At 45.9% G+C, this 25,627-nt stretch overlaps 2 protein-coding genes across 6 annotated transcripts in view; one reads left to right on the forward strand and one right to left on the reverse strand.

The window, feature by feature from the left end:
* The window catches only part of Ptpn3 (protein tyrosine phosphatase non-receptor type 3), a 153,981-nt gene that overhangs the window by 71,769 nt on the left and 56,585 nt on the right, over window positions 1–25,627 (reverse strand). For 3 of the 5 annotated variants that reach the window (XM_021628093.2, XM_021628105.2, XM_021628101.2), the window contains exons 2-6: window positions 12,964–13,118; window positions 8,502–8,609; window positions 8,287–8,329; window positions 5,823–5,901; window positions 326–370 (exon numbers count right to left, since the gene is read on the reverse strand). In XM_021628093.2, the coding sequence (XP_021483768.1) occupies window positions 326–370; window positions 5,823–5,901; window positions 8,287–8,329; window positions 8,502–8,609; window positions 12,964–13,118 (430 nt within the window). Of the gene's footprint in view, window positions 1–325; window positions 371–5,822; window positions 5,902–8,286; window positions 8,330–8,437; window positions 8,610–12,963; window positions 13,119–25,627 lie in introns of those variants that run through there. The other 2 variants (XM_060379948.1, XM_021628113.2) reach the window with 2 other exon arrangements.
* LOC110541350 (COX assembly mitochondrial protein homolog) lies at window positions 17,644–18,061 on the forward strand. The gene has a single exon (XM_060378676.1). It carries the CDS (start codon window positions 17,644–17,646, stop codon window positions 17,962–17,964), a length of 321 nt encoding a protein of 106 aa, XP_060234659.1. The 3' UTR covers window positions 17,965–18,061.

Raw genomic sequence — 25,627 nt, forward strand, 5'->3', positions numbered from 1 at the left:
ATCACCCGTAAGTACCATGGGCACACCAGTGGCTAACTTACACCTATTTCTACCTGAACTGAAGCCTATTTTCAGAGTCTTTCCTTCCCCTTTAAAATTCCCCAGGTCTTTATCAGAAAGATCACTGTATGCTTTGTAATAAAACTGTAGGAAAGTGGAGTGAAGTTTCTCGATCGTGAGTTTCTGCAAACCAAGATGGAGTTGAAAACAGCCTAATATACAGGCTTTGTCTAATTTGAAAACTGCTGCCAGGAATGTACGCTCATTAGATTAAAGCCAGGAATCTGGCTAGTCTGACAGGAAAATAATGCATAATTCTCATTACCTTCCTTCACAAACATCCATCTTCAGTTGTAAGAAATACAAGTGCCTAGGAAACAAAGGAGCTCATTAAGGAACGCTCAAGACGCAATAATCAAGGAGCAACATCAAATATGCACATTTGAAAAGCAGAATATATGCAGCAACATTTTACCTGTTTGCAAACCACCTAGGTGTTCTGTGCTAGGGAGGGCTGAGGAGATGGATGGGGTGGGAACCAAAGGTGTCCCACCTGCTGCATGGGCCCTCAACTAGGCATGGGAACCCACAGCATTCTGTACAAGCTGCCCGAGCACACTCACGGGCCACTGCTCTAAACACCGCGACGGCACCCACACACCCCCATTCCTCTGTGCGAGACTGCTAAGAAGTGGGCCTGTGGAGATCACACCTTGCTGGAGTTCAGCACCTAGCTGGGCTTTTTCCTGTAGCCTAAGAACTACGGGTGCTGGAGCAAAAGTCTTGGTAACCTCACTGCCAGGACCTGCAGCAGAGTCAGCTCTGAAAGCCCAGAGTTGTCCTCAGGGGCAAACCACTCCAGGACCCTCCGCCCAGCAGGCTGAATCTCTGCCCTGGGACAAGGAGAAGGAAGCCAACATCAACAGCCCCAGGAAGGCCAGGAAGCACCGTGGAGGCATTTATATTTAGGGACGCGGCATACATGTGACGCTTGGCTCTTATCTCTCACTCTTTTTTAAAACCCAGATTCAAGCGGGATTGACATTCCAGGGTCTGGCCAAAGATGACAAAAGGGAAACCTCTTGAAAGCTAATACAGACAGCGCAGAGGTGCTGGGGGCGGGAGAGAGATCACTCTGGCAATTTAAACAAACCAGTCTCATATTCCTTGGGGTTGAGAAAGGTCACAGAGCTGGCTGCTTTGAGACCTGCATGCTTCAAACCACATTGCAACCTCCTATCTGCAGTCTGGGGCTGAGTGCCTGGTACTCTTGAGATTTTCTTCCTCACTTCAGCCTTCCAGTGAATCTGTGAGGTTGCAACACCTTCTCTATTTTAACTTATTAAAATTTTATGATAAGGAACCTGCAAATTGAAAACATCACACTACAAAATTAAGCAGACCTAGAGACTGTACATTTCAACAAACTCTAGAGCCAGAATTGCCAATCTGGGGAAACGGAGGCTCAGAGGTTACATAGATTGGCTTGCTTGCCTTCCTTTATTTTGGACACACATGCTGTGAGAACAGTATCTGTGGCCTACATGAAAATCATTGCTAAGCCGAGGATCTGTGTCACAACTTTGACAGAATTATCAGCACTCTGCACTGTGTTGAATGTTGGGCACTGAGAGACAGTATTACTCACACAGGCATGAGCGGTTAGCCTTTTTGTCTACTTCACTGAATTTAGAGTCACCATGGAAACACACCTCTTGGATGTACCTGATGGCATGTCCAGAAGGTTTAACTGAAGATGGAAGATCCAACCCTGAATCTGAGAAGCACAAACTCACAGACTGAGGTCCCAGACAGAAGAAAAGGAGGACGTGAGCTGAACACCAGTATCCACCTGTGCTTCCTGACTGTGTGATCAGCTGCTTCACACTCCCATGGCCATGTCCTCTACCGCGATGGACTGTAGCCTCTAGAATTGTGAGCCGAAACAAAGTCCTCTACCCTTAAGTAGCTTCTTAAGTACTCAGTCACAGCAATAAAGAAAGTAATAAAATACTTGTGCTAATTCATGCCCACTCAGTAGCAGGATCATCTTTTCCACCTAGGAGAACACAACTAGTCCTTTCTAGCTGGTTTCTATGTTTATCCAAGCTAACATTCAACCAGAATTAAGCGTTCTTTCCTCCTGGAAGGATACTGGGAGAAAAGAAGAAGGGTAGAGTTATAGATGACCTACTGATAAAAATCTGGGCTTTCACTGATGGACATAAATGAGACCATGAACATGCAGAGATCCTTCGCCAAATGCCACCTGGTCCTTTGCAAAGCTTAACAGCATGGTCTGCTGCTTTGTATTTGACTGTTAATTAATCTGCCCCCTGAGGTCTGCTTGCTGTCTCTTATAAGCACATTCATCTAAAGTGGATTGGTTACTAAAAAATGACCACACACCTGGGCAGGGCAGAAGCTAGGGAGGTGGGGCCAAGTTTGTGTGCTTGGAGGAAAAGAGGATCTTGGGAAGGAGGGAGGTACTGAAGGGAAAGAGAGAGGTACTGAAGGGGAGGGAGAGAGGAGCCTCGATGGGTTATCATGGAGAGAGGCACACGGCTGGATTGGTGTGGATGGAGAAAAGCAGTTCCAATGAAGAACATCAGCAAGTATTGTGAGCTTATGGATGGGAGGCAGCCCAGAGAGAAATGATTAGAGCAGATGGCGTGGGCTGGGGGCTTGGGAGATATAGGAAGCTTAGATAGCATCTGCCTTGCCCCAGGTGAAATAAGGCTATTCTAGAATCTATCGGGTGTTTATGTCTTTTGCTGATATGATATCGGGTTAGATAATACTGCTGTAATAATTATAAGGCTAATAATAAGCATTATCAGCCCATACTTACAAATTATCAACAGCAGCAATGCAAACCTGAATCAACCCCACAGAATCACATGTGAAGAAACGAGAATCACAGAATGCATCCCAAACTTAGGAGGCTTTGTCATTTTCTTCAGGGAGCTCAAATTGTAATTAGAGATTGTCAGTAAGTGGAATGCTGCTTAGAATGATCTAAATTTATCAGTAACAGCAGGTGTGGAGGCTCACAATCAACAGACATGTAAGTACCCTTGAGAATAAAGGAAAGCTATCAATGGGAGACACTTGGCACATCTAACTTTAGAAACGTTTGATGCCCTTTGAGAGTGTATTCCATCCAGATCCTGTGATGGCTAACTGTCAGTATGACACAAGCTAGAATCACCTAGGAAGAAAGTCTCAGGATCGGATGGGCATGTGGGCAAATGTATGGGGACAACCTTAATTAAGTTAACTGATATGGGAGGACGCAGCCCACTGTGGGCAGCACCATTCCCTAGGAAGGGGTTCCTAAACTGAGTAAGAGTGAGGAAACTGAGCAGAACACAAGCAAGCAAAAGAGCATGTATGTTTTGGGATGTGGATATGAGCTGACCAACTACCTCAAGTTTCTCCCTTCACTTTCTTACAGTGATGGACTTTAACCTGGAACTGACAGCTGAAACAAACCCTCCCTCCCTTGATTTTAGTCAGGGTACTCTCTTACAGTAACAGAAATTAAAGTGGAACAGACCTCAACTTCAGGAAAACAGAAACAAAAACAATGACTTGTCCCCCTTCCTAGATAAGAAACAACAACCAATACTACATACTTCATCACTACATTCCTTCTTTGATTCTTGGGAGCCAAATTTCCTTAAAAGGAAAGTCCTCCTTGGACAAGCTACAAACCTAGAGCATAAGAAGATTGTATGTGCCAGGAATATAGGTAGAAACCTTCATATAAAAAAAAAAACAAAAAACAAAAAACAAAAACAAAACAAAACAGAAATCAGCCCAGTGTATGAATTAATGGAAGAATCTAAGCCCAGTGCCAAGAAAAAGATGAAATAGTCCCAGTGGCTCAGCAGCTATAGATGCCACAATCCCTTGGTTCCTGCTGAGTACTTGCTGCTCAGGAGGAAACAGCTGTGTTGGCTGTACACTGTGAACCTTAAGGCGGGGATCGGGCAGTGGGAGTGGGCATGGTTGTCACATCAGAACCAGTGACTCTGAACAGTAACACAGATAGACCCAAGCAACTTGTAACTTAGATAGGGACAAATACTGGCCTATTACTCATCTCCAGCTCAAGTCTGCTCCCCACTGTAGCCCTGCTTGTTCCCCATCCCTGCAGCCACTCTGGGAAAGATGGCCTCACTTCTCCACAAGGCTTCTCTCCACCCTACATTTCCCTGGATGCTCCTTGAAGGCAGGAAGACTCGCTCCACAAGGTCTTGGCTTCTTTGCCAGGGGGTGTAGAAGCTGATGGCCATGAAGGGAACTGAAGGGGACCATGAGATCAGCTGGCCCTGGGACCATCCCCCTCAAGCCTTTCCACTTGGAAGCTTGAGCATGCATGACCATGTACACACATAATTCTTCAAGGGTGTTTATTTTGACTTTTTGCAACAGGGTCCTGTTATGTTGCCTAGGCTGGTCTCAAACTGCTGAGCTCAAGGGGTCATCCTGCATCTGCCTCCTACTCACAATCAGAGGCGTGTCCAGCTCTTCAAGCAACTACAAAGCATCCCCCAACCAATATAAAATATGCTATTTCAGATGGTTTTGCTTTTGGTAAGGTAGTTTAAAACACATCCTGACAGCGGATGATGACACCAGTTTTGAGTCAGTTGGCTCATGATAAAACATGCTGGGCTGAGCATCTCAACACTGTCCCGAGTCCACCAGGGTAAAGAGCAATGTGGTGTTTGTGTGAAGGGGGAGGGTGACTGGCTTGGAGGAGGCAACAAACTGATTCAAAGAAGCGCGCACGTCACTGTGCTTTTTCAATGAGCCAGCCAGGCCTCCCTCACACCGACTTCACATCTACCATAGTGATAAACACAGTCCAGCCCAAGGCCCGACTCTATGGGGAAAAACAGTACATACACAAGGAGAAAAAACAGTGTAATAAACCAACAACTGGCCTTTAAACATATTAAAAACTAAAATGGTTGTGTAACTGTCCTTAAAAAAAAAAAATAAAGAAAAAAACCAGAGAGAATTCTATGTCTGAGTTGATGGCATCTCTTTGGTGGGATTTTTTTATTTTTTATTTATTTATTTATTTTTTGCCATAAAATGGGATTCAATAATGCAGAACAGCTTCTGCTTCTTCCCAGGGAGATAGTTTCCCTCCTTACGAACAACAAGGGGATATATAACAAGAGGCTCAGCATGGTCACAAGGCAGGGTAAGTGGCTGGCACAGTCTTCCATCCCGAGGCAATGGCTCTCTCACTGCACCCTTCCTGTCCTGCACACCCAGATTGCCCACCCAGAAAACCCACTTGCCAGGACCAGAGCCAGCACAGCCTGCGGGGTAAACACTATCACTGCTCTCCTTCCCTTATCTGCCTCGCAAACTTCCTGCACCTGCTGATTCACAGCAGACAAGCTGGGTCCAGCCAGAACCCATTCTCCCTCCTCACCCTGCAAACGGGGACATGACGGAAAGTTCTGGTTATGGCTAAGCCTTGTTATCCTCAAGGGACTTCATGATAGCCCCTCATTTTTCATACCGTGCACTCTGCGCATGGCTGCTCTACCCCAGACCTGTACTGAAAGAACTGACTTCATGTCCTCAGTATTCACAATGCTCAGCAGCCAGAGGCGGGAGGAGAGAAAGGGTGCCCATGCGCTCGCTGGAAATTTATACCTGAATGGGGCTGAGGGATGCAGGCTACAAACCTGCTGATCAAAATTTCAGTCTCTGTACCCCCGTTTTTACTTGGATCATGATGGTTGGGGATGACATACCCAAACGAAGTTACTTCAAGAGGAAAAGGTTGTTACCTGGTTTGCTCCTGCTGCAGTGTGTTGGGATCAGGTATAAAATATCTTACTCGAAAATGCAGGGTACAGGGGAAACCTCCTACAACATTTTTCAAAAAACAAATTAGGTTTTTCCTTAAAAAAAAAAAAAGTCAACATACACAGTTGCTACTCTCCCATAAAGGGAGCACTTTCCACTCCACCACAACGCTTTCCATTATAAAAGCCCCGGTTTCAGACCCACTGTTTATCTGAAACAGTGTTTCAGATAACTGTTTAGAAGGCTCCACAGACACCAAATGTACTGATACAGCATTAGACTGGTTCCACCCACTTCCGGCTGGATGTTTGCCTTAGGCCCTGTTCAAACAATGATATCTGTATTAAGAATGTTTAAGAGTCTTAAATCAGCATCTACCCACGAAACTCACAAAGAATTGCAGTAGAACTTACACTGACATAGTGGCTTAGGCCTGCTCAACACTTCCATGTAGCATCTAGAACTTAAACACCACCATGGCTACCTGCGGGGTCAGGGGTAATATTTTACAGACACAGGGATGCAAATGGCCCTGGGGACCAGGCAGCCAGGGAGAAGACCAGAACATCTGGTAGCACTGAAGCCTTTGATTCAGTTTTTTTTTAAACTGGAAAGCTGGAAGCGGCCACTGTGATCCTGAGTGCCACGCTGTAGGTCACTCAGATATGACTCCTGAGTTCAACACCAAGGGCTTGTTTGCTTGTGTGGATAAAAACAAGCCGTGTGTCTGATAGAAGATCGGACACGTTAGCGTTAGATCAGACAGTGTTGCCAAGACACGGGGAGACCTTGTTGATGTCACCCTGTCTCTAGCACTTGGTAGATATGCCCAGGTCCTGTCTCCTGGCTCACCTAGTACTTTCAGGCTCTCTGAAATTCAAGTCCTTCTGTGGTCTGCCAAGCTGGCTGATCTTTCTGCTCATCTTGCCTTCTGCTTTGGTTCATCGTGGCTCTACCACTCTAGCTGACAAACTGCCCCCCCTCCCGCCCCCATCTCTTAGTTGCTTCCTTTGTCACCTCTGGGCTGGTAATAAAAGAATCTTTAATGGTGGGTGGGTGCCTCTGTATACACACCTAGCTGCCAGTGGGTGGCGCTGGCTCTGTAGCAGAGTTTTTCCATTTAGTGTCCCTCTTCCACCATTTGTGATTCTGGTGTCTCAGGCACGGTAGCTAGCTTTGTCTTTCTTGTTTCTTCTGTGGACTCAGAGCATATGTGTGTGCATAGTACTATCACGGATTCCTCATTTCTATTTCTACAGTTAATCATGAGAGCAGGATTGAAAGCAGGTTTGGACTGCATTTCCCCCGCTTAGCACAATGCTTTGCCTTGGTCTGAGCACTGGGGATGTGTTTGGTGCAAGGACCAGCCAAAGAGAGAATGACAGACAACAGCTACCTATACCTCATGTGACTGGCCACCTCCTGTGTGTCAAGAATCATGAAGGGTCCAGAGAGGAATACAGTCAAGGTCTCCTACCTTGCAGTCCTGAGAGACAGTTAAAAATGCCTCACTGTGAAATAACAGCAATAGTGCTCAGCCACAAAGGAACAAAGAAATGAGAGGGAAGGAGAGAGTTAGCGCTTCCCTTCAGATAACAGGAGATATCTGTGGAGCCCTGAGGAGTGGCAGGAGATGGACCCAGGGACAAGGAGAAAAGCATCTCCTTCAGAGGGAGGAGACCAGAGGAAGTCCTGTAGATTGGTCAAGTCAGAGGAAGTCCTGTAGACTGGACAACAGGTACCAATCAGGGCCAATGAGAGCCACAAGGGAGGCCGAGCTGAGAAGAGCTGACCAGAGGGCAGGCTGAGCACGGCTGGAGTAGCTGTCTCAGTGGGAGCTGAGAGCAACACAGGACCCCACTCACAATGAATAACCCAGCATCTATCTGTCACAAAGTAAGAGGCTTTGTGTCTATCTCCCTTTATGTGCTTGTGTGTGTGTGTGTGTGTGCGCGCGCACATGTGCCTGCATGTCCGTGAGGAGGCCACAGGCTGACATCAGGTATTGTCCTCCACTGCTCTCCATCTAGTTTTTTGAGACAGGGTCTCTTACTGAATCTGTAGCTCATCATTTGGCTCGATGCTCTAGCCAGCAAAGTCCAGGAATTCCTCTGTCTCAGCTTCCCCAGTGCCGGGATTATGGGCATATAACACAGTACCTAGCTTTTTGTGTTGATTCTGGGATCCAAACTTGGGTCCTTACGCTTGTACAGACAGCACTTTTACCAACTAAGTAACACCCTAGCCCTTTTATCTTTCTTTCTTATTCTGGGCTTAGAAAAGATCATCCTTCATCCGCTTGCTCCCTTGTTCTGAGCTGCCTCATCTCCCCTCACCCTTCTGCAGAGCTGGGATCCTCAAGGCTGCTTTGAAGTATCTCTCCCTGACCCTGCCGCCCCCACAAGTCTCTGATGAGAAGACCAACTGAAGTGAGATCACACCCACCTTTCAGCTGCTTCCTCAGGGGTTTGCTTGCCTCGAGCCATCTCTGTGGAGTGAGAAAACATCAGCTATGAAACCAACCCAAGCAGGCAAGCAGCCCATCCACCCCCACCCCAGAGTTTCTCTGGGTAGCACTGGCTGCCCTGAAACTCACAGAGACCTGCCTGCTGCTGCCTCCCTGAGCGCTCACGTGGTACATCTTACATGTGAGCACTTACAGGGGAGTCCACTGGGTCATCTCCATGTTGCAAGCCAAAGTACTCCTTCTCCGCTACGCCCAGGTGACCGTATGCCAGATCCAGAAGGGACTGGCCCAAATCTTGTTTCTAGATTAAAAACATCAAGTGGAGAAAGTGTTAAAATGAACCAAGAACTAGAAGTAACAACATTGATTTCATGAATATACACTTCCCACAGTAATAAAAGCATTAATAAATTTCAAGTTACAAGGCTGCAAAGAGAGACACAGGAGTAGGGTTGAGACAAACTACATAAATATCACTGAAACACTCTGAATTTAGGGGAGCTTATGAATTCAGGAGAAAAATAAGTCAGTAGAGTGCTTCCCTTGCAAACATGAGGACCTGAGTTCAATTCTCCACAGCCCATGTGGGGAAGACACATCCCTGGAACTTGATGGCCAAGCAGCCTAGCCAAATATGGAAGCTCCAGGTTCAGTGAGATCATGTCTCAAAAAACTAAGCAAGGGGCTGGAGAGATGACTTGGTGGTTGAGTGCTTCCGGAACTTGCAGAAGACTGAAGTTCCTTTCCTAGCATCCAAGCTGGGCAGTCGCCAATGCCTATATGGTGGTGGTGGTGGTGGTGGTGGTGGTGTGTGTGTGTGTGTAACACCCTCTTCTGTCCTCTGATTGCATGTGCAGTAGTAATACCCAGACACAGAAATAAAAATAAATCTTTATGGTGGTGCACACTTTCAATCCCTGCATTCGGGAAGCAGGGGCAAGCAGATCTCTGTGAATTCAAAGCCAGCCTGGTCTACAGAACGAGTTCCAAACACAGTGAAACCCTATCTTAAATTAAAAAAAGAAAATGGATTAGATAGGTGATAGGTGGATAAATGATAGATAGATGGATGGATAGACAGACATAGATAGAATGTTGCAAAAATAAAAATAAGGAAAAGAGTAATGAAGGAAGACACCCAATATCGGCCTCTGGCTTTCACCTGCTGGCCATTCTGGCCGACTAATGAAGCTGCAGGCCAATGAGACTCTGTGATGGCTTCTTATAATTTGGCCTCTACATGCATGGACGCACTCATGCACTCACAGGCGCACACGTACCCATGCGTGCACACCCATTGCTCTGTGAGCTTAACTTAGCTTTCTTAAGTTGCTTCCACCCCTTAGCTGAGGTTCTCCAGTGACTTCGACGTTGGAAAACTCACACATTATACAGTAAACACGCCATGACCTGCTGCGGATTACCCACAGCAAATGCTAATCCCGGGTCAGCTCCTGTTGGCTGCTGGGGGCCCAGCTGCAGCTTCTTCCCCTGAAGGAGCCCAGAGGGTGTGCAGGGAGGAAAACTCTCCACTAACAGCTAAAAATACTCGAATGCCATCCAAAATACCCTCAAAGTGACTTGGCCTGTGTCCGCCTGTGGGATTATCTGCCCTGCTGCTTCTCGTCATCTGAAGTGAGAAGCCGGTCGGGACATTCGGCCACACTTCACCCCCGGGTGGGACTCAAGAGGCCTGCACCAGTGTTTATGGGACAGCCTGCTGCGGGCACTGGGACGGTGCCACAGCAAGCACCTCTTTACTCGCTTGGCTGCGGAAGTGGTGACTAACATGGAGTGTCAAACGCTCTCAAGTGCTTTGAACCGGTCAAGACACAGCAGACAGATTTCTTAGAGGACAGAACACGCAATGGGGTCTGCCTGGGAACAGGGATAAGGAACCCCCCCCCCCGTGTTTACAGGGATGACAAGGTGGACTGTCGCCCCTTCCATCTATCTAGGAGGCCCCAGTTTGAATCTGACGGCACAAACAAAAGATAGCTGGGAGTGGGGGTGAAACACACGAAGACAGCAGGGAGCGAGCCCTCGGCAGATTTCAGATTCTGTTTTAGGAGGTAGCCCTCCCAGGAGAGCTTTGAACTCAACCCATTTAACTCCGGACAATGCGAGTCAGAAATAGATAGGTATAGAAGAGGCCCTTCCCGGGAGCTTCTGAGAGCGGGGAATGTGGGGAAAGTGGGTCGCAGAGACCAGGGTGGGAAGAATGAGGTAACATGGGCACACTCCTGCAGCCACTTTTTCCACGTGACTCCATGGGATATGCATGAACACAAGGCTTGCCTGTTTCCAGAATGCACCACCTGTCTATCCTGAAAGCCTTGGGCTTGTCACCATCTGTCACAAGAGAGTCTCCATGGGTAAAAAACAGTACAGCCCACCCATTCCCCCAAGTTACCAGATACTTGTGTGTGTGTGTGTAGAGTTATGGGTACGCTCACTCAGACAGTGTGTGGGAGGCCAAAGGTTGACACTGAAATATCTTCACTCACATCCTACCTCATTTTGGGGACAGAATTTCTCACTGAACCTAAAGCTTTGAGCCATGATGGCTGGCCAGTGAGTCCTAGGGGTGCTCTATCTCCGCCTCCTATCCCGACCCCAGTGTAGGGTAGAGCCACCATGTAGACCAGAGCTGGGGATCTGCACCCCCATGCTGGCACCCTCTGACCATCTCCCCAGCCCATGAGACAGTCTCCTAATGTGTCAGAGCTATCTTCTCACCTTACTGTAATTATTACTTAGACACTTTAGAATGTCAGTTATGTACCTTTGGTTTATTATGTCATTGGTAACTAATTTATTGAACACCTGCAAAGATTCGCTGGCACACTCACTTGCCTGCAGCTCAGCAAAGGAGCCCTCCACATCTGCCTTGCCACGGAGAACCAGACACTGAGAGGCACTGTGCCTGGCATACCCACGCCATCAACTAGGAGCTACGTGACCATCTGACTTTCGTCTGCACAACAGCAGAGCTCAACTGAGCCTCTCACCTCTGAACGGCAGAATCCAAACATTCAGGTGTCAACTCTGCTCACTTCTGTTAGTTCCCAAAGGGATTAAAACAGAATCAAAGCCAGGTGTGGTGGCACACACCTTTCATTCCAACACTCAGAGGCAGAGGCAGGTGGAACTCTATGAGTTTGAGGCCAGTGTAAAGGTCAGTGTGCCCAGGATGACCCAGGAGGCTCCAGCTGGCCTCCCACCCCCGTCTCTGCTTGGACATTCTCTGACCTCACCCATCTCTGGCTCTCCTTCAGGGCTCATGCTGCTCCAGGTGCACCAGCCTTCCACCATACGGGTCCCAAGGCTTGTTAGGCTTGGTGGCAAGCACCTTCACCAACTGAGCTATCTTAGCCTTCTCTTTCTTGAGCTTTTTGATATAATAAATAACACTTCCCATCTTCAGTAGAGCAAAGAATGGCTGAAGAAGCGAGCAGGACAGTGGGAAGCAGGACAGTGGGAAGAAAGGCTGGGAAATAAGTCTCCATGAGTGCTGCTGAGGACAGATATTCTCACGCCTACAGTATGGGGCAGCTCCCCTGGCCCTGGTTTGGCAGAATTGAAAACTGCCTTTTGCCTACACCAAAATCATTAATGGTGGTGAGGAGAGAGAAAGAGACAAAGACAGAGAGAGAGAGAAGGAGAAAGAGAGAGAGAACGTGAGAGGAAACCCACAAGGGTGGTGGTGCAAGTCTTTAAGCCCAGCTCTTAGGAAGCAGAGGCAGACAGATCTCTGAGATTTCCAGCCAGCCTAGTGTACATAGCGAATTCAGCCAGCCAAGTATGTAGCCAAGTCCTTGTCAAAGGAGAAGGTGGGGTGAGGGAGCACTAGCAGCTGTAGCAGGGGTCTGTCAATTTTCATTAAAGTCTAAGTGCTATGGCCTTTTCTGGCTAACCCCACCCCACTGTGTGTATTTCTATGAGGCCCAGGCTGGCCTTGAACTTCTGCTCCTCCTGAGTCCACCTCCCAAGTGCCGTACCAAGCCCAACTCCTCTACCATCTTTCTCTTTCTCTGCACATATTTTAATAACTGGGGCACAGGTGACTTGGGTCTGGAGTTAGGACTGAGAGACCCGGAGACGTCCTGGGCATAGGTGGTGGTTGGGTATGGAGCCAGCTGAGGCAGCTGCTGTCCTTGCCTGTGGTAGCTGCTTACGTGAAGACCTGAGATCAAGGGCTCTAAGCAGGAGTCAGAGCCTTTAGGAGTCCTGCCATCCACAGAGGACAGCTGCCCAGTCCTGTGCCAAGACACCCGTCTTGTCCTCAACGGGTTCACAGTTTAGTAGGACACTTATATCCTAGCAATTTTTACTATTTTTAAAAACATGTGGGTGGGCTCTAATAAATCACCAATAGAACATAGTCATCCAAGGACCAGATCTACCTAGGGAGAGTTGGGGGAGACGGGTCAACATCCCAGACACATCAACACCGGAAGATACCAGCAGGTTCACATTCCTAAGAAGAATTGAGACGGGCAAAAGTTCCCACGCCCAGCCCCATCTCACCATTTGAGATGTGAAATCTCAAACTTTCATTGTTCAGCTAATCCCTTTTTCATTCTGTAAACCAAGAACTTAAAACTATTTAAGAAGATTTAGGCAGGCAAAAAAAAAAAAGATGAAGAACTTACATTAACTTTAAAGGTCTGTACCAAGCCATCTAAAAAGCGTATGCTGCAGATGACCTCAGATCGAGTTTTCTCTTTGGGTAACTCAGAGGTTCGTATATTATTAATTCTTCCACCCAGCGCACGTAACCGGGAGGTCATAACGACCGCGGAGTAACCTGCAATAGAAGACACTTATCAGTGCTTTCAAATGCGAAAAGATCAGGCCCTCCACAGCTCCTCACTCAGGTCAGCTTGGATCCTCACAGCTCCAGCGGCAGAGCCCGCGGTTCGGAGGAGAGCGGGGTAATAAACCATCCTTCCATTTCAGCTTTGCCTTGTAAGATGCTCTGATCCAGCAATTCTCAGCCTGTGGGTCATAGCCCCTTGGGGAGTCAAACAACCTTTTCACACGATGGCCTAAGACCATCGGAAAGCACGGATATTTACACTAAGATTCAGGACAGTGGTACAATTAAGTATGAAGTAGCAAAGAAAGTATATGGGTGGGGGTCACCACATGAGGAACTGTGTCAAGGGGTCACAGGACCAGCAAAATCTGTTGCTGAAGATGTAATAATACCATGTTAGGTCAAGAAATACACAGCTTATTTATTTGTTTGTCCTGTTATCTCCTAGGTTGGACCTTCTAATTTTCTAGTGCATAATTCCTACCTTAAGTATATGTATGTTTTGCAAAACTAAGCATGAAATAAATATGATGTAAAACACGAAAAGGCTAGTTACAAGTTATATTCAAAATAAGAACATCAACTTTTTTTGGTTTAAGCTACTTCTTTATAAACACTTTTTAAAAATATTGTTTACAGTGCTCGCTTCAGCAGCACATATACTAAAAATATTGTTTAAAATTTTTAAAAAGGAAGAAACTTTTAAAAAGCTGGGTACATTCCTGTAATCCTAGCACTAGGGGAGGCGAAGGCAGGCAGATCTCTTGTGAAGTTTGAGGCCAGCCTGGTCTATAAAGCAATTCCAGGACAGCCAAGGCTACAAATAAAAACCCTGTCTCAAAAAACCAAGAAGAAAAAAAAATTAAGATTTATTACATTTTGGCTGGAGAGATGACTCAGCAGTTAAGAGCACACACAGCTCTTGTAGAAGACCAAAGTTCTATTCCTAGCACCCACATCAGGCAGCTCACATCTGTTAATCCCAGCTTCCGAGAATCCAATGCCTTGCCCTCTTCCGGCCTCTGAGGGCACTGCCCATATCCATACTCACATAAGTGCATAAAAAATAATCTAGAAAATAATAGTAAAATATTTTCTTTTGGGAAAAAAAAAACTGAAATAAAAGCCAATCACTTGTCAAGGAAATGCAAAGTAAAACCACAAAACAAAGTCCCACAGGCCCAGTGCAGGACTATGGTGTAAAATGGACACCACTGTGGAAGGCATACAGCTGTCCTAACTTTCTCACTGAGCCACTGCAAAAAAAAACATAAATTAAGCTTTGGGGAAACTGTTGGGGAGTATCTCCACCAAGATGAACATACACATGGTCTGTGATATGACAATCTTATTCCTACGTGTGCGCCTAGCAAAACAACAATATATCTATCTCATTCACGAAAATATTTGTGCAAGTCTCTTCGTAACACAACCAAACTGGAAGAGACCTAAATTCCCGTCGGCTGTAGGCTGGCTAAACCACACCACTCTTGGACCGTGCACCTGTACGCAGCCACGTGCAGAAATGAATCCCTGCTGCGTGCAACACAGGGTTTCCTTCAACGCTACTTCGTGGGAAAGAATCCAGACACAACACATTACCTACAGCACAACTCCAGGTAGAGAAAGTTTAAAAACAGGCAAAACTATAACACTTGTAGGAGACAGGCTAGTGGCTGCTTCCGGATGGCATAGAATGTCCGTGTGTGTGTGTGTGTGTGTGTGTGTGTGTGTGTGTGTGTGGATGCCGGTAAGGTCCACAGGGATGGAGGCTGTGTGACTTCCTGCATCACTCCACTTCGCTTTTTTACATCTTAAAAATGTAAAAGAATTTTTTTTACATTTTTTTAACATAAAAAACGTGTTTTTTTTTTTTGGTTTTTTTTTTTTTTTTTTTTTTTTTTACAGTCAAGTACACACACACCACAGTAAGCACGCTGAGACCAGAGAACAACTTGCAGGGGACAGGGGTTGAACTGGGTCCTAGGGATTGAACCGAGATTGTCAGGCTTGAGGGCTGATGTCTTTACCTGCTGTGCCATCTCAGCAACCCCAACCCTCCATCTTTAAAACAATGAGCTACCTGATTAACTTTGAGGCAGGTCTCTCGTTGTAGCCAGAGATCACTGATTCAGGTAGACGAGGTGGCCTGGCCCCCCACTGTTGGGATTATAGATACGTGACGCTGCACTTGGCTTTCCGCGTAAGTGCAAGGGATCCAGACTCTGGCCCTCACACTTGTGTGGCAACTATTTACCAGCTGACACACCTCCCAGGCCCTTGAAGTGCTTTTAAGAAGGAAGCATCAGGCTGGGCGATGGTAGCTCATGGAGAGGCAGGTGGATTTCTGTGAGTTTGAAGCCAGCCTAGTCCACAAAGTGCCTTCCAGGGCAGTCAGATCTACTGTCACAGAGAACAATTTAAAATCTGGCCACCGAGTTTTGGAAGAGTGAAGAAAATGGTTTTACTATCAAGCTCAATAGTAGAATGGCAGAGTAAAAAGACTGAAGAGATTTGCAACTGAGCATATGGCCACAGCAGCCCTGCTGATGTGCTGAGGCTCTAGGCCATAACAGAGAGTGTAGGAAGCATAACTCAGCATGAGAAGGAGGAAGATGGAACTAAGGAGTTAAGTGGAAATGCAAATGCAGATGATGGCTGTAGAGTGCACGGGCAGCCTCCTCTGCTTATGCTGTCTTTTCCTGCTCTACACAAGCACCGCTCTCTCAGGAAAGCCTTCCTGGGTCTCCCAGCCAGTCACACTGGGTGTTACAGAATCTCACAATTGTGCTCACTGTACTTCTTCACTTAGAACTAATGGTGTGTGCTTCTAGCTGCATTTCCTACTAGACACCAAACTCTAGGAGAGTAGGGGTAAGGTCTGCTTCTGCTCCCTGCACTTCTGACACCCAGCTCTGATGGGCAATCCATTAAGTACCTGAGTAAACCAACAGATGCACGGAAGATATGAGACAGAAAGTAAAGTCATAAAAGTCTGAAAAAATATTAGAATGGGATAGGTAGGGCTGGAGAGATGGGTCAGAGGTTAAGAGCACTGGCTGCTCTTCCAGAGGTCCTGAGTTTAATTCCCAGCAAACACATGGTGGCTCAGCCATCTAGAATGAGATCTGGTGCCATCTTCTGGCATGCAGGCATACATGTAGGCAGAACACTGTACTCATAATAAATAAGTCTTTAAAAAAAAAAAACCTCAGGCTGACTAGAACAGTCAGGATAGAAGAGTGAGAGTGGGCAGAGTTGAAACGTCATTCAGTCCAGTGCTTCTCACACTGCAAGATGAGAAGACAGGATTGGACCAAAGTGCAGCAGTTCAGAGTATGGTCTGAGCATTTGTCTGCACCTCTTAGAGGTGATGATCAAGTTATTCATCCAGGGTTTGTCTGCTCTGGAGGGAAAAGGCACAGACACTCAGAAAGATAGCACCAAACGCCAAGGCAGGGCGTTTATCCATTTTTTTTGTTTGTTTATTTCTCAAACCCTTATATATCCACTTGCAACTTTTCCAATTGTTCAACCATTCTTACAACCTTCTTAAAAACCGGGGCTGTAGGAAGAGAGATGTGTGTCACTCAGCTGTGGGAAGGAGGGCAGAGCAGAGCAGAGGCTAAAAATCAAACCTCTGGAACAGCAGGAACCACAGACCAAGTTCAAGAAGATGACAGAAGGTATGAAGTGAATCCATATCAATAAATTTAAGGTGCTCTAGATAAAGTTCTGTAGCCAGCCAGGGATGGGAAATCTCAAATATTAATTTAAAAAATAAAATCCTGAGACTGGCATTGGAAAAAAAAAAAAAACACTCAATCACAGAATTTCCACCCACCCACCACCTCCACCATGCCCTTTTCAATAAAAATGTCACTGGAATCAGGGATGCATTTTCTGAGTAATAAAAAAAAAAAAAAGTTATCAAAAGACAACAAATGTGTTCCCAAATGCTCTGTCCCACATACAACTGAAAATGTCAACTCTGTTGCTTGCTTCTTCTTGAAGAATCCCAGGTAAATTATGTTTTTTGGAAATTTTAATAGCATAGTTATAAAGTGTAGTATTAAAGGGCAGCACCCCTCAGAGCTTCCTGGGGAACTTCTGAAAATGTTGCTACCTCCCACGGTCTTACCTCCCATGGGGATTCAGCTCTGGGCCTTTGGGAGTCCCTCAAAAGGCAGACTGGGGGCTGAGGTCCAGGCAGTGGCTGTTGGGGATGAAAACATGTTTTTGTTTTGATCCCAGGTGTAGGATATGGGACAGATTCATACAGTCCACAGAAGCAAACTATTTGACTGGTGCAGGCTCTCTGCCAGATGCCTATAGTTTAAATCTGAGGACTCTAGAGAAGGAATAAACGCCAGGGCCCAGGGAGAGATGAGGAGCTCTGAGAAAGAAGGCTGCTGCTGCTCCCTGCTGCTCTTCTTGATTGCTGTGGATGAAGTTGGATGAGAAGTTGGAGATATCCTAAATTAAAGGTTGAACTTGCCGTCCACCCTCTGAGATGGTGCTGGACCCTGCAGACCAACATCTCAGACATGTTGAAAAAGATATTCTGATCCCAAAAATAATGAGAGAAAAGACCAGAGAAAGGTGTTCTGAACAAGTTGAAGATTTTACCAGATGTTGCATGGATTCTGGAATCCTTATGATAGTAAAATGCCGGAAAGAAAATTCTGCATTGAAAGACTGTCTAACTGCTTACTATAATGATCCAGCTTTCCACGAAGAGTGCAAACTGGAATATCTCCAAGAAAGGGGAGAATTCAGAAGACCTGGAGCCCCTACCAAGAAAAGGCTACAGAAGCTTCCCACAAGCATGTAGGCAAATAGTGAGTCAGGAAGTCACACATTATGGAAACCATTTGCAATGTAAACCAGAAATGATGAACTGAAACAATATTTGCTCACCCTGATTATGAAAATACTGAATGAAATAAAAATCTTTTTTTCAGGGAAAAAAAAAAAAGGTTGGACTTGCCTTAAGGAACCCAATGGCCCTAACCAGCACAAAGGACCTAAAGAGAACTCTGCCCCCACTAACCCTTTCTCTCTTCTAAGGAAGAGGCATAAGAAACCAAAATAAAATAGGAAGTTAAAAAGTATGCCAAGAATTGGTGCCCAGACATCGGGCTTAGAATAATGGAAAATCTGGTTTCTAATGCCGTAGAAGAGACAGCAGAGTACGGAGAAATGAATATACTATTTCAGGATATGAGTATAAGTAAAAGGTTAACTGTGGCTGCTACCACTGGTCTCTCTTCGGCTTTACCCCCAGAGCAGATTTTCTGGTTTTGCTTCTTCGTTCTTCCTGCATTCTGTTTTTAAGAAGGTTGTAAGAATGGTTGAACAACTGGAAAAGTTGCAAGTGGATATATAAGGGTTTGAGAAATAAATAAACAAAAAAAATGGATAAAAAAATCAGAAGGTTCACTCATGTTAGAAAGGGTTGCAGAGTTGGCAGTGCAGCTATATAATTTGCAGGTAGAGGTTGAAATGCTTGGAAAGCAAAAAGCACCATTGGTAAAAGGAGAACACCTGGTAACTAAGAGTTTCCCACAATTGTCGCTCAGCCCTGCTCAGAGCACTTTTGGTGTCAAGTTCCCACAGCCCCTTTGTGAGGCAAGGGGCCAGCAGGAGCAGAAAGCCATACAGGCCGAAAGGGTTAGATAGACAGCCAGTTTCAAGAGCAAGGGTTAATCTTGAGGCACCTGAGCTGCCAGAGGAGGAGCCTTGGGTTGATATGACCACTATTAATATTCCCAGTAGCCACCTTAGATATCAAAATGTTCACTGCTTCAATTGCAGTAAATCTGATCATTTGAAAAGAAACTGTGATCATGATCAAGCCGCTAAGAGCCTCAGGGCTCAAAATGGCCGGTGTGGTAAACCTGAGAAATTCGGTATGTTCTGCTAGAGAAGCTAACCAGCCGTTTCTGACAGTACTGGGTTCTCCACAAGAATGTTTATGTTTCCTGGACTTTGTAAACCCTGTGATGAAAGGGGTCATTTGACTAGTGAAAGCATGTCCAAGGGAGACATACGAGGTAACTTCTTGTTGTTGGGAAACAGCTTTGGAGTCATGAAGAAGGCTGCTCCTGATTGCTGTTGATGCAGTTTGACAAGAAGTTGGAGAGGATTGGACTTGACCTGAGGAACCCAAAGACCCTAAACACTGGGAAGTAGCTAAAGAGAACTCCGCCCTCTCTCTTCTACCTGGTGCTGGGGTGTTGGATGGGATTGGGGAGGAGAAGGGAAGAAGAGGCATAAGAAGCCAAAATCAATTAATATAAAAAGTAACACCTTCAAATGGCTTTTCTTGTCTTTAGAAAGGCAGACTGCCCCATGCAGCGCCTCATCTGGATGTGGCTGGAGTCTTGGAAGCTTGACTACCCCATGATCCTACAAATGAACCTTGAGAGCATGTTTGGGGGTTCTAGCAGGAAAGCACAGCTACTCCAGGGCTGAGGACCACTCCTCCTCCATTTGGAGAAGGTCCCCCTGTTTGACTAAGCATGCAGCTTCAGGAGGGACACACATGGAGCAGTGAGGGAGGAAAGGGACACCTGCCTAGCCAGCCAGATCAGCCAACTCAACCCTGGAGATCAATGGGGTGACAGCAGTAGCAGCCAGATTGCCCTCACTTCCCAGACAGAGGCTTTTCACGTAGCTAAGTTTACGTAGCAGAGTAGATAAAGTATCCACATACAGACCCTGTACGGAAAACCAACAGGGACCTCAGGGAGGAACCTGGGGATGAAGCAACATGAGCCAATGTGACAACCACATTGTAAATCGCTTTCATATGTCCCCCCCAACACCCTGAACCTCTTATCCCTGTGCCAGTGTGGGAATCCTAGCACTGAAAATTGAACCATGACTGATGACGCTTCCCAGAATGGTTACTCAGACTTTCCCCTCCTCCCTGATTGTCATATGAAGGCCTTGGAATCTAAGGACAATGTCATTAAAAGATATTTTATGAAACTGCAGAACGTTTTTCCTGCGATTGTCCCTCAAGCAAACCTTGATAAAAGCTTGCTGGACGCTGACGCTAAGCTACACATTATCAAGCAGGAGGTGTTTCCAGATTGTCTTGAAAGTGTATCTTAAACAATCTGGTTGGACAATAGAAGCTGACTAATTGCCCTGTTTCCTGTACTGAGGCAATTGGGGAACTCAGGGTTTCTATGGCTTCCTTTATAACCCTCTTAATTCTAAACAAAGCCAAAACCCAAACAGGAACATACTGGCCTCAGCAACCACAGACCTCAGCTGCAGGTGATACCACTGACATCATGGGAGCTGAGCCTATTTGCACACTGTTTCAAATCAAAGAGCTTTGGAATAGCTGGGGCACTGGCTGTGGGTTCTACTCTGTTTTAAATCTTAATCAAAGATATTCTAGAAAAAGCATAATCTCATTATGCACACAGCTGGGGCTCGGTGAGTATTGCAAAGTTAGAGATGAATACATAAGGTGCCTAGCATACTTCAGGGGACACAACCTAGATATTAAATAAAAGGCATTGTTTATGTATTACCACTGAGATGGGGTCTCATGTAGCCAAGGCTGGCATCCAATTTACCACATAGCTGAGGTTGGGTGTGAACCTCCTGCCCCCACCGCCAAAGTGCTAGAATTACAGGTATATGCACACCATGCCAGGATACAAGGTTTTTCATTAGCTAAGTTTCTGATGTGAACAAGCGCTGACCACAGAGTCCAGATTTTGTTGGGCTGTCTTGATGTCAAATTTCTTACAGACATAAAGAGGTTTCATTTCTATAATGTTATCCCTTTTAAAGCAATTCACTGGTGTTCAAAGGCAATCGCTACTACAGACGTTATATGCCTCTGGAAAAAAAAAGAAAGAAAGAAATTAGGCCTTTGATTCAAGAATGCATGTTTCAGGGCCTAGGGATGTAGATCGGTTGGTAGAGTGCTTGCTTGTGTAGCATGCATAGGGCTCTGGGTTTGAGCTCCAACCCTGCATAAAGCCAGCAACATCCACCTGTCATCTCAGCTCCTCAGGAGGAGGCGGAGGCAAGGATAACAGAAGCTTAAGGTCATAAGACTTTCAGAAAAAGATAAACAAACAAATACTGATTTGATTGGATTTAATTTATTTGAGCCAGGGTCTTACGTAGCCTAGGCTGGCCTAGAAGCTGCCATGTAGTGGAGGATAGATGGTGCGCCTACCTCCACCCACCGGGTGCCAAGATTACATGCACGTCCTACCACACCCCAAGCTTTTTAAAGAAACAGTCTGGATTAATAAACAAATGTGTGATCGTTCTGTGTAAGTGAACCACGGGTGGGCCTTGAATGTGATAAACCTACCCAGGGAATCACATTCAGGCTGACCTTGCCAATACTACCATCTAGTGGCCGCCAAAGGAAAGCACTCACCTCCAACCGTGTGACTTTGGGGGACATAGGTTGCCTCTGTTCTCCTTTACTGTCCAGTCACTCTGTGGGTGAGCAGCTCAGCTTATTTTTCCTAACCCTTCTTCCCTACCGGGCTGAGGAAAGCTTTCTTCCTCCCTCTTTCTTTTTTCCTTCTAATTTTGAGTATCAACAGATGACGATCTGCTGCTGAGGGAGGTTTCTAGCACAGAAAGGAACACGGCGTACCAAGAAGCCACGGGAAGCAATGGCTCACCGACTCAACAGCAATTCTCTTCAATTATCAGCATTTAGAAGATGGAACACAGATGCTTTATTTGACTGCTGAGAGAGTATTAGTAGTGCTTTTCCCCCCTTTTCTCTTCTTTTTTTCTTTTTTTCTGGGAACACATGGAAGTTGGGTTGCAGTCTGTGTTAATTTTGTCCTGGTGCAGGGAGCGGCGTATGTGTGTCCCCTGGGTGGGATTACGTGGGTTGGTTCTAGCTTCAAGGCCCACCATGGTTCACTTACACAGGCCCTTCACAATCACTTCACTCACTCACATGCTTTAGGGCTCTTCCAGAGGAAAAGAAACCAGTTCTTCAACCACTGCCTCCACCTGACATACAATGGCCCTAGGCCTTCTGTTCTGGGATGAGATTAAGGTGCACTTAAATTCTAAAGGAAGTAGGAATGCTTTCCTACAAATAAAACTTGACCGGGGCGGGGAGATGATTCTGTGGATAAGGCGTTTGCCATCTATTGTGAGGACTGGAGTCCAGATCCCAGCACCAGATTAAAAACAGGCAGTGTAGATACCTGTAATCTCAGTGTTCAGGGGATGGAGGAAACAGGAGGCCCCTGGGGCAAACAGGCTCTCTAGACTAGCAGAATCCACAAACTCCTGGTTGAGTGAGAGAAGCTCAGTAAATAAAATGGAACTTGATGGTGGAAAACATCTACCATGGAACTCTGGCCTCTGTGGGCACATGTACTCATGTGTATACAGACACACACACACATAATTTAAAAAATAAGAGGAAAGCAGCTGTGACGGCGTAATCCTAGCACTCCTAAAGCAGAGGCAGGTGGATCACCTCACATGCCTATGACACACACATACGTGTACACACTGTGCATACACACACATGTGCACATACAAAGAACCCAGGGTTTGCTTTCACACACAAGCGACAAGTCTTATCACTTTCCATCTAACTATTTCAGCACGGATCTCCCAGGACCAAGGACAGTTATTTCATAACCACAGTGAAACTACTGCACTCAAGAAAACAAACCCTGGCCAAGCCTTTATCTGATAATTCATATTGAAATTTTACCAATTATTCTGATTCCATTAGTCTCTCCTCCAGTGTGCAATCGGAAATCATGCCTTAGTTTACCCTCCCAGAGAAGACAGACTTTCAATAATCCCCTACTCTAAAACAGGCAGCCCAGGAGCCACACACCGGAACCCTGTCAACCACAATGTCCAGGATTCTGTCTGGTTCTGCCTATCTGTGCCTATAACCAGGGTACTGGGGGCCAGAGTGCTAGGTCGGTTCCTGAGCCTATGCTACAAGTTGCTTCCCAGACCTACATAAAAATCATTTCCATAGTTTAGCAGCTGTTCCATCACTCGGGGTAGAAGTGCTTCCTAAATCATTGTTGATGAAGTGACAGATTTTTCAGTTTGTATGTTAGTGCTGGGCATGTCAAAACAGAGAGGGGAAAGTTCAAAAAGCCCTCTGTCACCTTGCCATTGTGTAACCCGATGTCTTAGCTTGTTCCCTCAAAACTGGTATCATCTAGACCCCAAAAGCTTCTCACTCTGTAACACCTGAGAATAAAGACCAGGGCACAGGCACTGTGTATCCCTCTAGAAAGCGCATGCAAGAGACAGCTAGCATTTCCCTTAAAAGGAGCAAAGAGGGAGAGATGCCTACATTGTGTGTGATCTATTAGGCTGGCCAAATGTTTTACAGTTCAATTCAGCCAAATGAATTAAAAATGAGTGGTTTTAGTTTTTGCTTGTGAAATGCCCGCATACATGGGAAAATGCATCCATCAATATGGTTTTGTTTGATCAATATCAGTTATGTGTAACTGGTGACAAAATTATGAAGTCATTTTTTCTCATGGCTGTGATTTTTGTAAACTGATCAATACTATCCACCGTACTTTCATTTTCTTGGCTTTCTTAATTTCTTAAATACAACACTGCATAACAGTACAAAGGTTAATATACTAATAACTTTAGTTTTACACATACACTGTCAGTACTGAACACTTAAGAAACTGAGGGAGGGGTACCTGCGGCAGCAGCAATGGCTCAGCTTGTAAATGCTCACAGCCTGAGCATGAGGATAGGAATCTGGTTCCCAAGCACCCATGTACACGCTGGGCCAGCATGGCAGTCTGTGGAGAACCCCCACCTTCAGCATGCAGACATGGGAGACGAGAGGAAGCCATCTTCCTCTGCCTCAGAGAATAAGGCGGGGAGAGCGACTGGGAAAGCTTCCCAACACCAACCTTGGGCCTGCACATACTCGCACATCTACACACACACACACACACACACACACGCACACGCACTCAAACCTACTAAGTTAGGAAAACAAGTCTGTTCATGAAAACAAGGCATCATCATATTTATTGCTAAGTTAATGTTAAAATACAGAGTTCTCTTAAAAAATAATAACTTTAAAAATAAGGCTTTCAAAGCTTTAAAGCCTGCTAACCAATATGATAATCACAAATGGTGTGGAAAAAAAAAAACTTTGTAGAAAATTTTGTATCCGAATTTACAAAAAGCACTTACTACCTTTTCTTCACCGGTAGTATACTCAAGAGCTGGCAGTTAGTCTTGACTTTCACACAACTCTCTACTGAACTTATCTAGCACCACCAATCCTCATACTCCCTGGATACAAATGCAGAAGCAACCCGTTTGTTCCCTAGATCCTTTTATTTGTTCAGACAGGGGGCCTCCCAAAGAAGACCTCCCCCATCGCTGTGCTGGAATAATGTGTCTGATTGGTTCAATTCAAACCAAGACCCATAATTAGCGCCCTCATTCTCAGACAACTTCAAAATGTCAAAATAGTTTTCTTACTCTAGAGCCCAGGGTTTATTTTTAGGTTTTATTTATAGGTTGGACACCATGACACTTTCAAAACTAACAAAATAAAAAAGTCAGCCTGGATACTGAGAGGTTAAGAAGTGCCTTAGGCTCCTCAGAGCGCAGGATAAAAAGCAGGCTGCTGGAGCTGCAGGCAGCGGAGAGGTTGCCTATAAACTTTATAGTATAAAGGGAAACAGGTCCCCAGGCTGGCTACCTTCACACAGGTCTGCCTAGGGCAAGAGGGAACCAGAGCCACACAGGTGAGCGGCCTTTTCCTGGGGTACAGGACAAAGGCAACCGAAATTCCCTACGCCCCGAGCCCCAAGCCTCCCATAGGTGACGCTTCTCCCTGACTGACAATACCGGTTGAAGAGACTGTTGAAAACAAGACTTTATTCAAGTCATTTTAAAGTCTGGGAAGATGTTATCATGCTGAAACCGCACCCTGACAGTTCACAGGACCCACCTCTCCTCTCAGAGTGGCCCTGGGGGCATGCACGGTGCAAGGCTGTGCTGGGCCTTACCCACACAGTCAGTCACCTAAGTGATTGGAGAAATGGCTCTGTTCTCTGCCACCTTGGTGAATTCAGAAACCGAAGAGCCACAAAACTTCCTGCTGGGACAAACAGAAGCTGCAGGCACGGCCATTTCTGACCAGGGCTTGCTGTGCAGATTCTTCTAGAGCTCACTTAAGTTTGGGGGTCTCCTAAGAGCCCTCAATTAATCCCCAAATTCGGCCTACTAGGGTACTTTGGTTGCCCCCTCCCCCGATCCAGGACCTGTAGATCTTGTTTATAATTACTTTTGGCTTCCTTTGTTATTAGTTTGGCAAAGGAGTTCCGGACCATTTACTCACTCAATATTCATTTACTCGGCCCTAGGCCAAAGCAGGAAGTGGCAAGCGGGTGGGGGAAGGCAGAGGTGCTTCCATAGGATATGAAGCCCTAGGGGTCAGGACAGAAGCCACGGAGGTA

The sequence above is a fragment of the Meriones unguiculatus genome, chromosome 3 (genome assembly GCF_030254825.1).
Source record: "Meriones unguiculatus strain TT.TT164.6M chromosome 3, Bangor_MerUng_6.1, whole genome shotgun sequence".
Classification (NCBI taxonomy): domain Eukaryota; kingdom Metazoa; phylum Chordata; class Mammalia; order Rodentia; family Muridae; genus Meriones; species Meriones unguiculatus.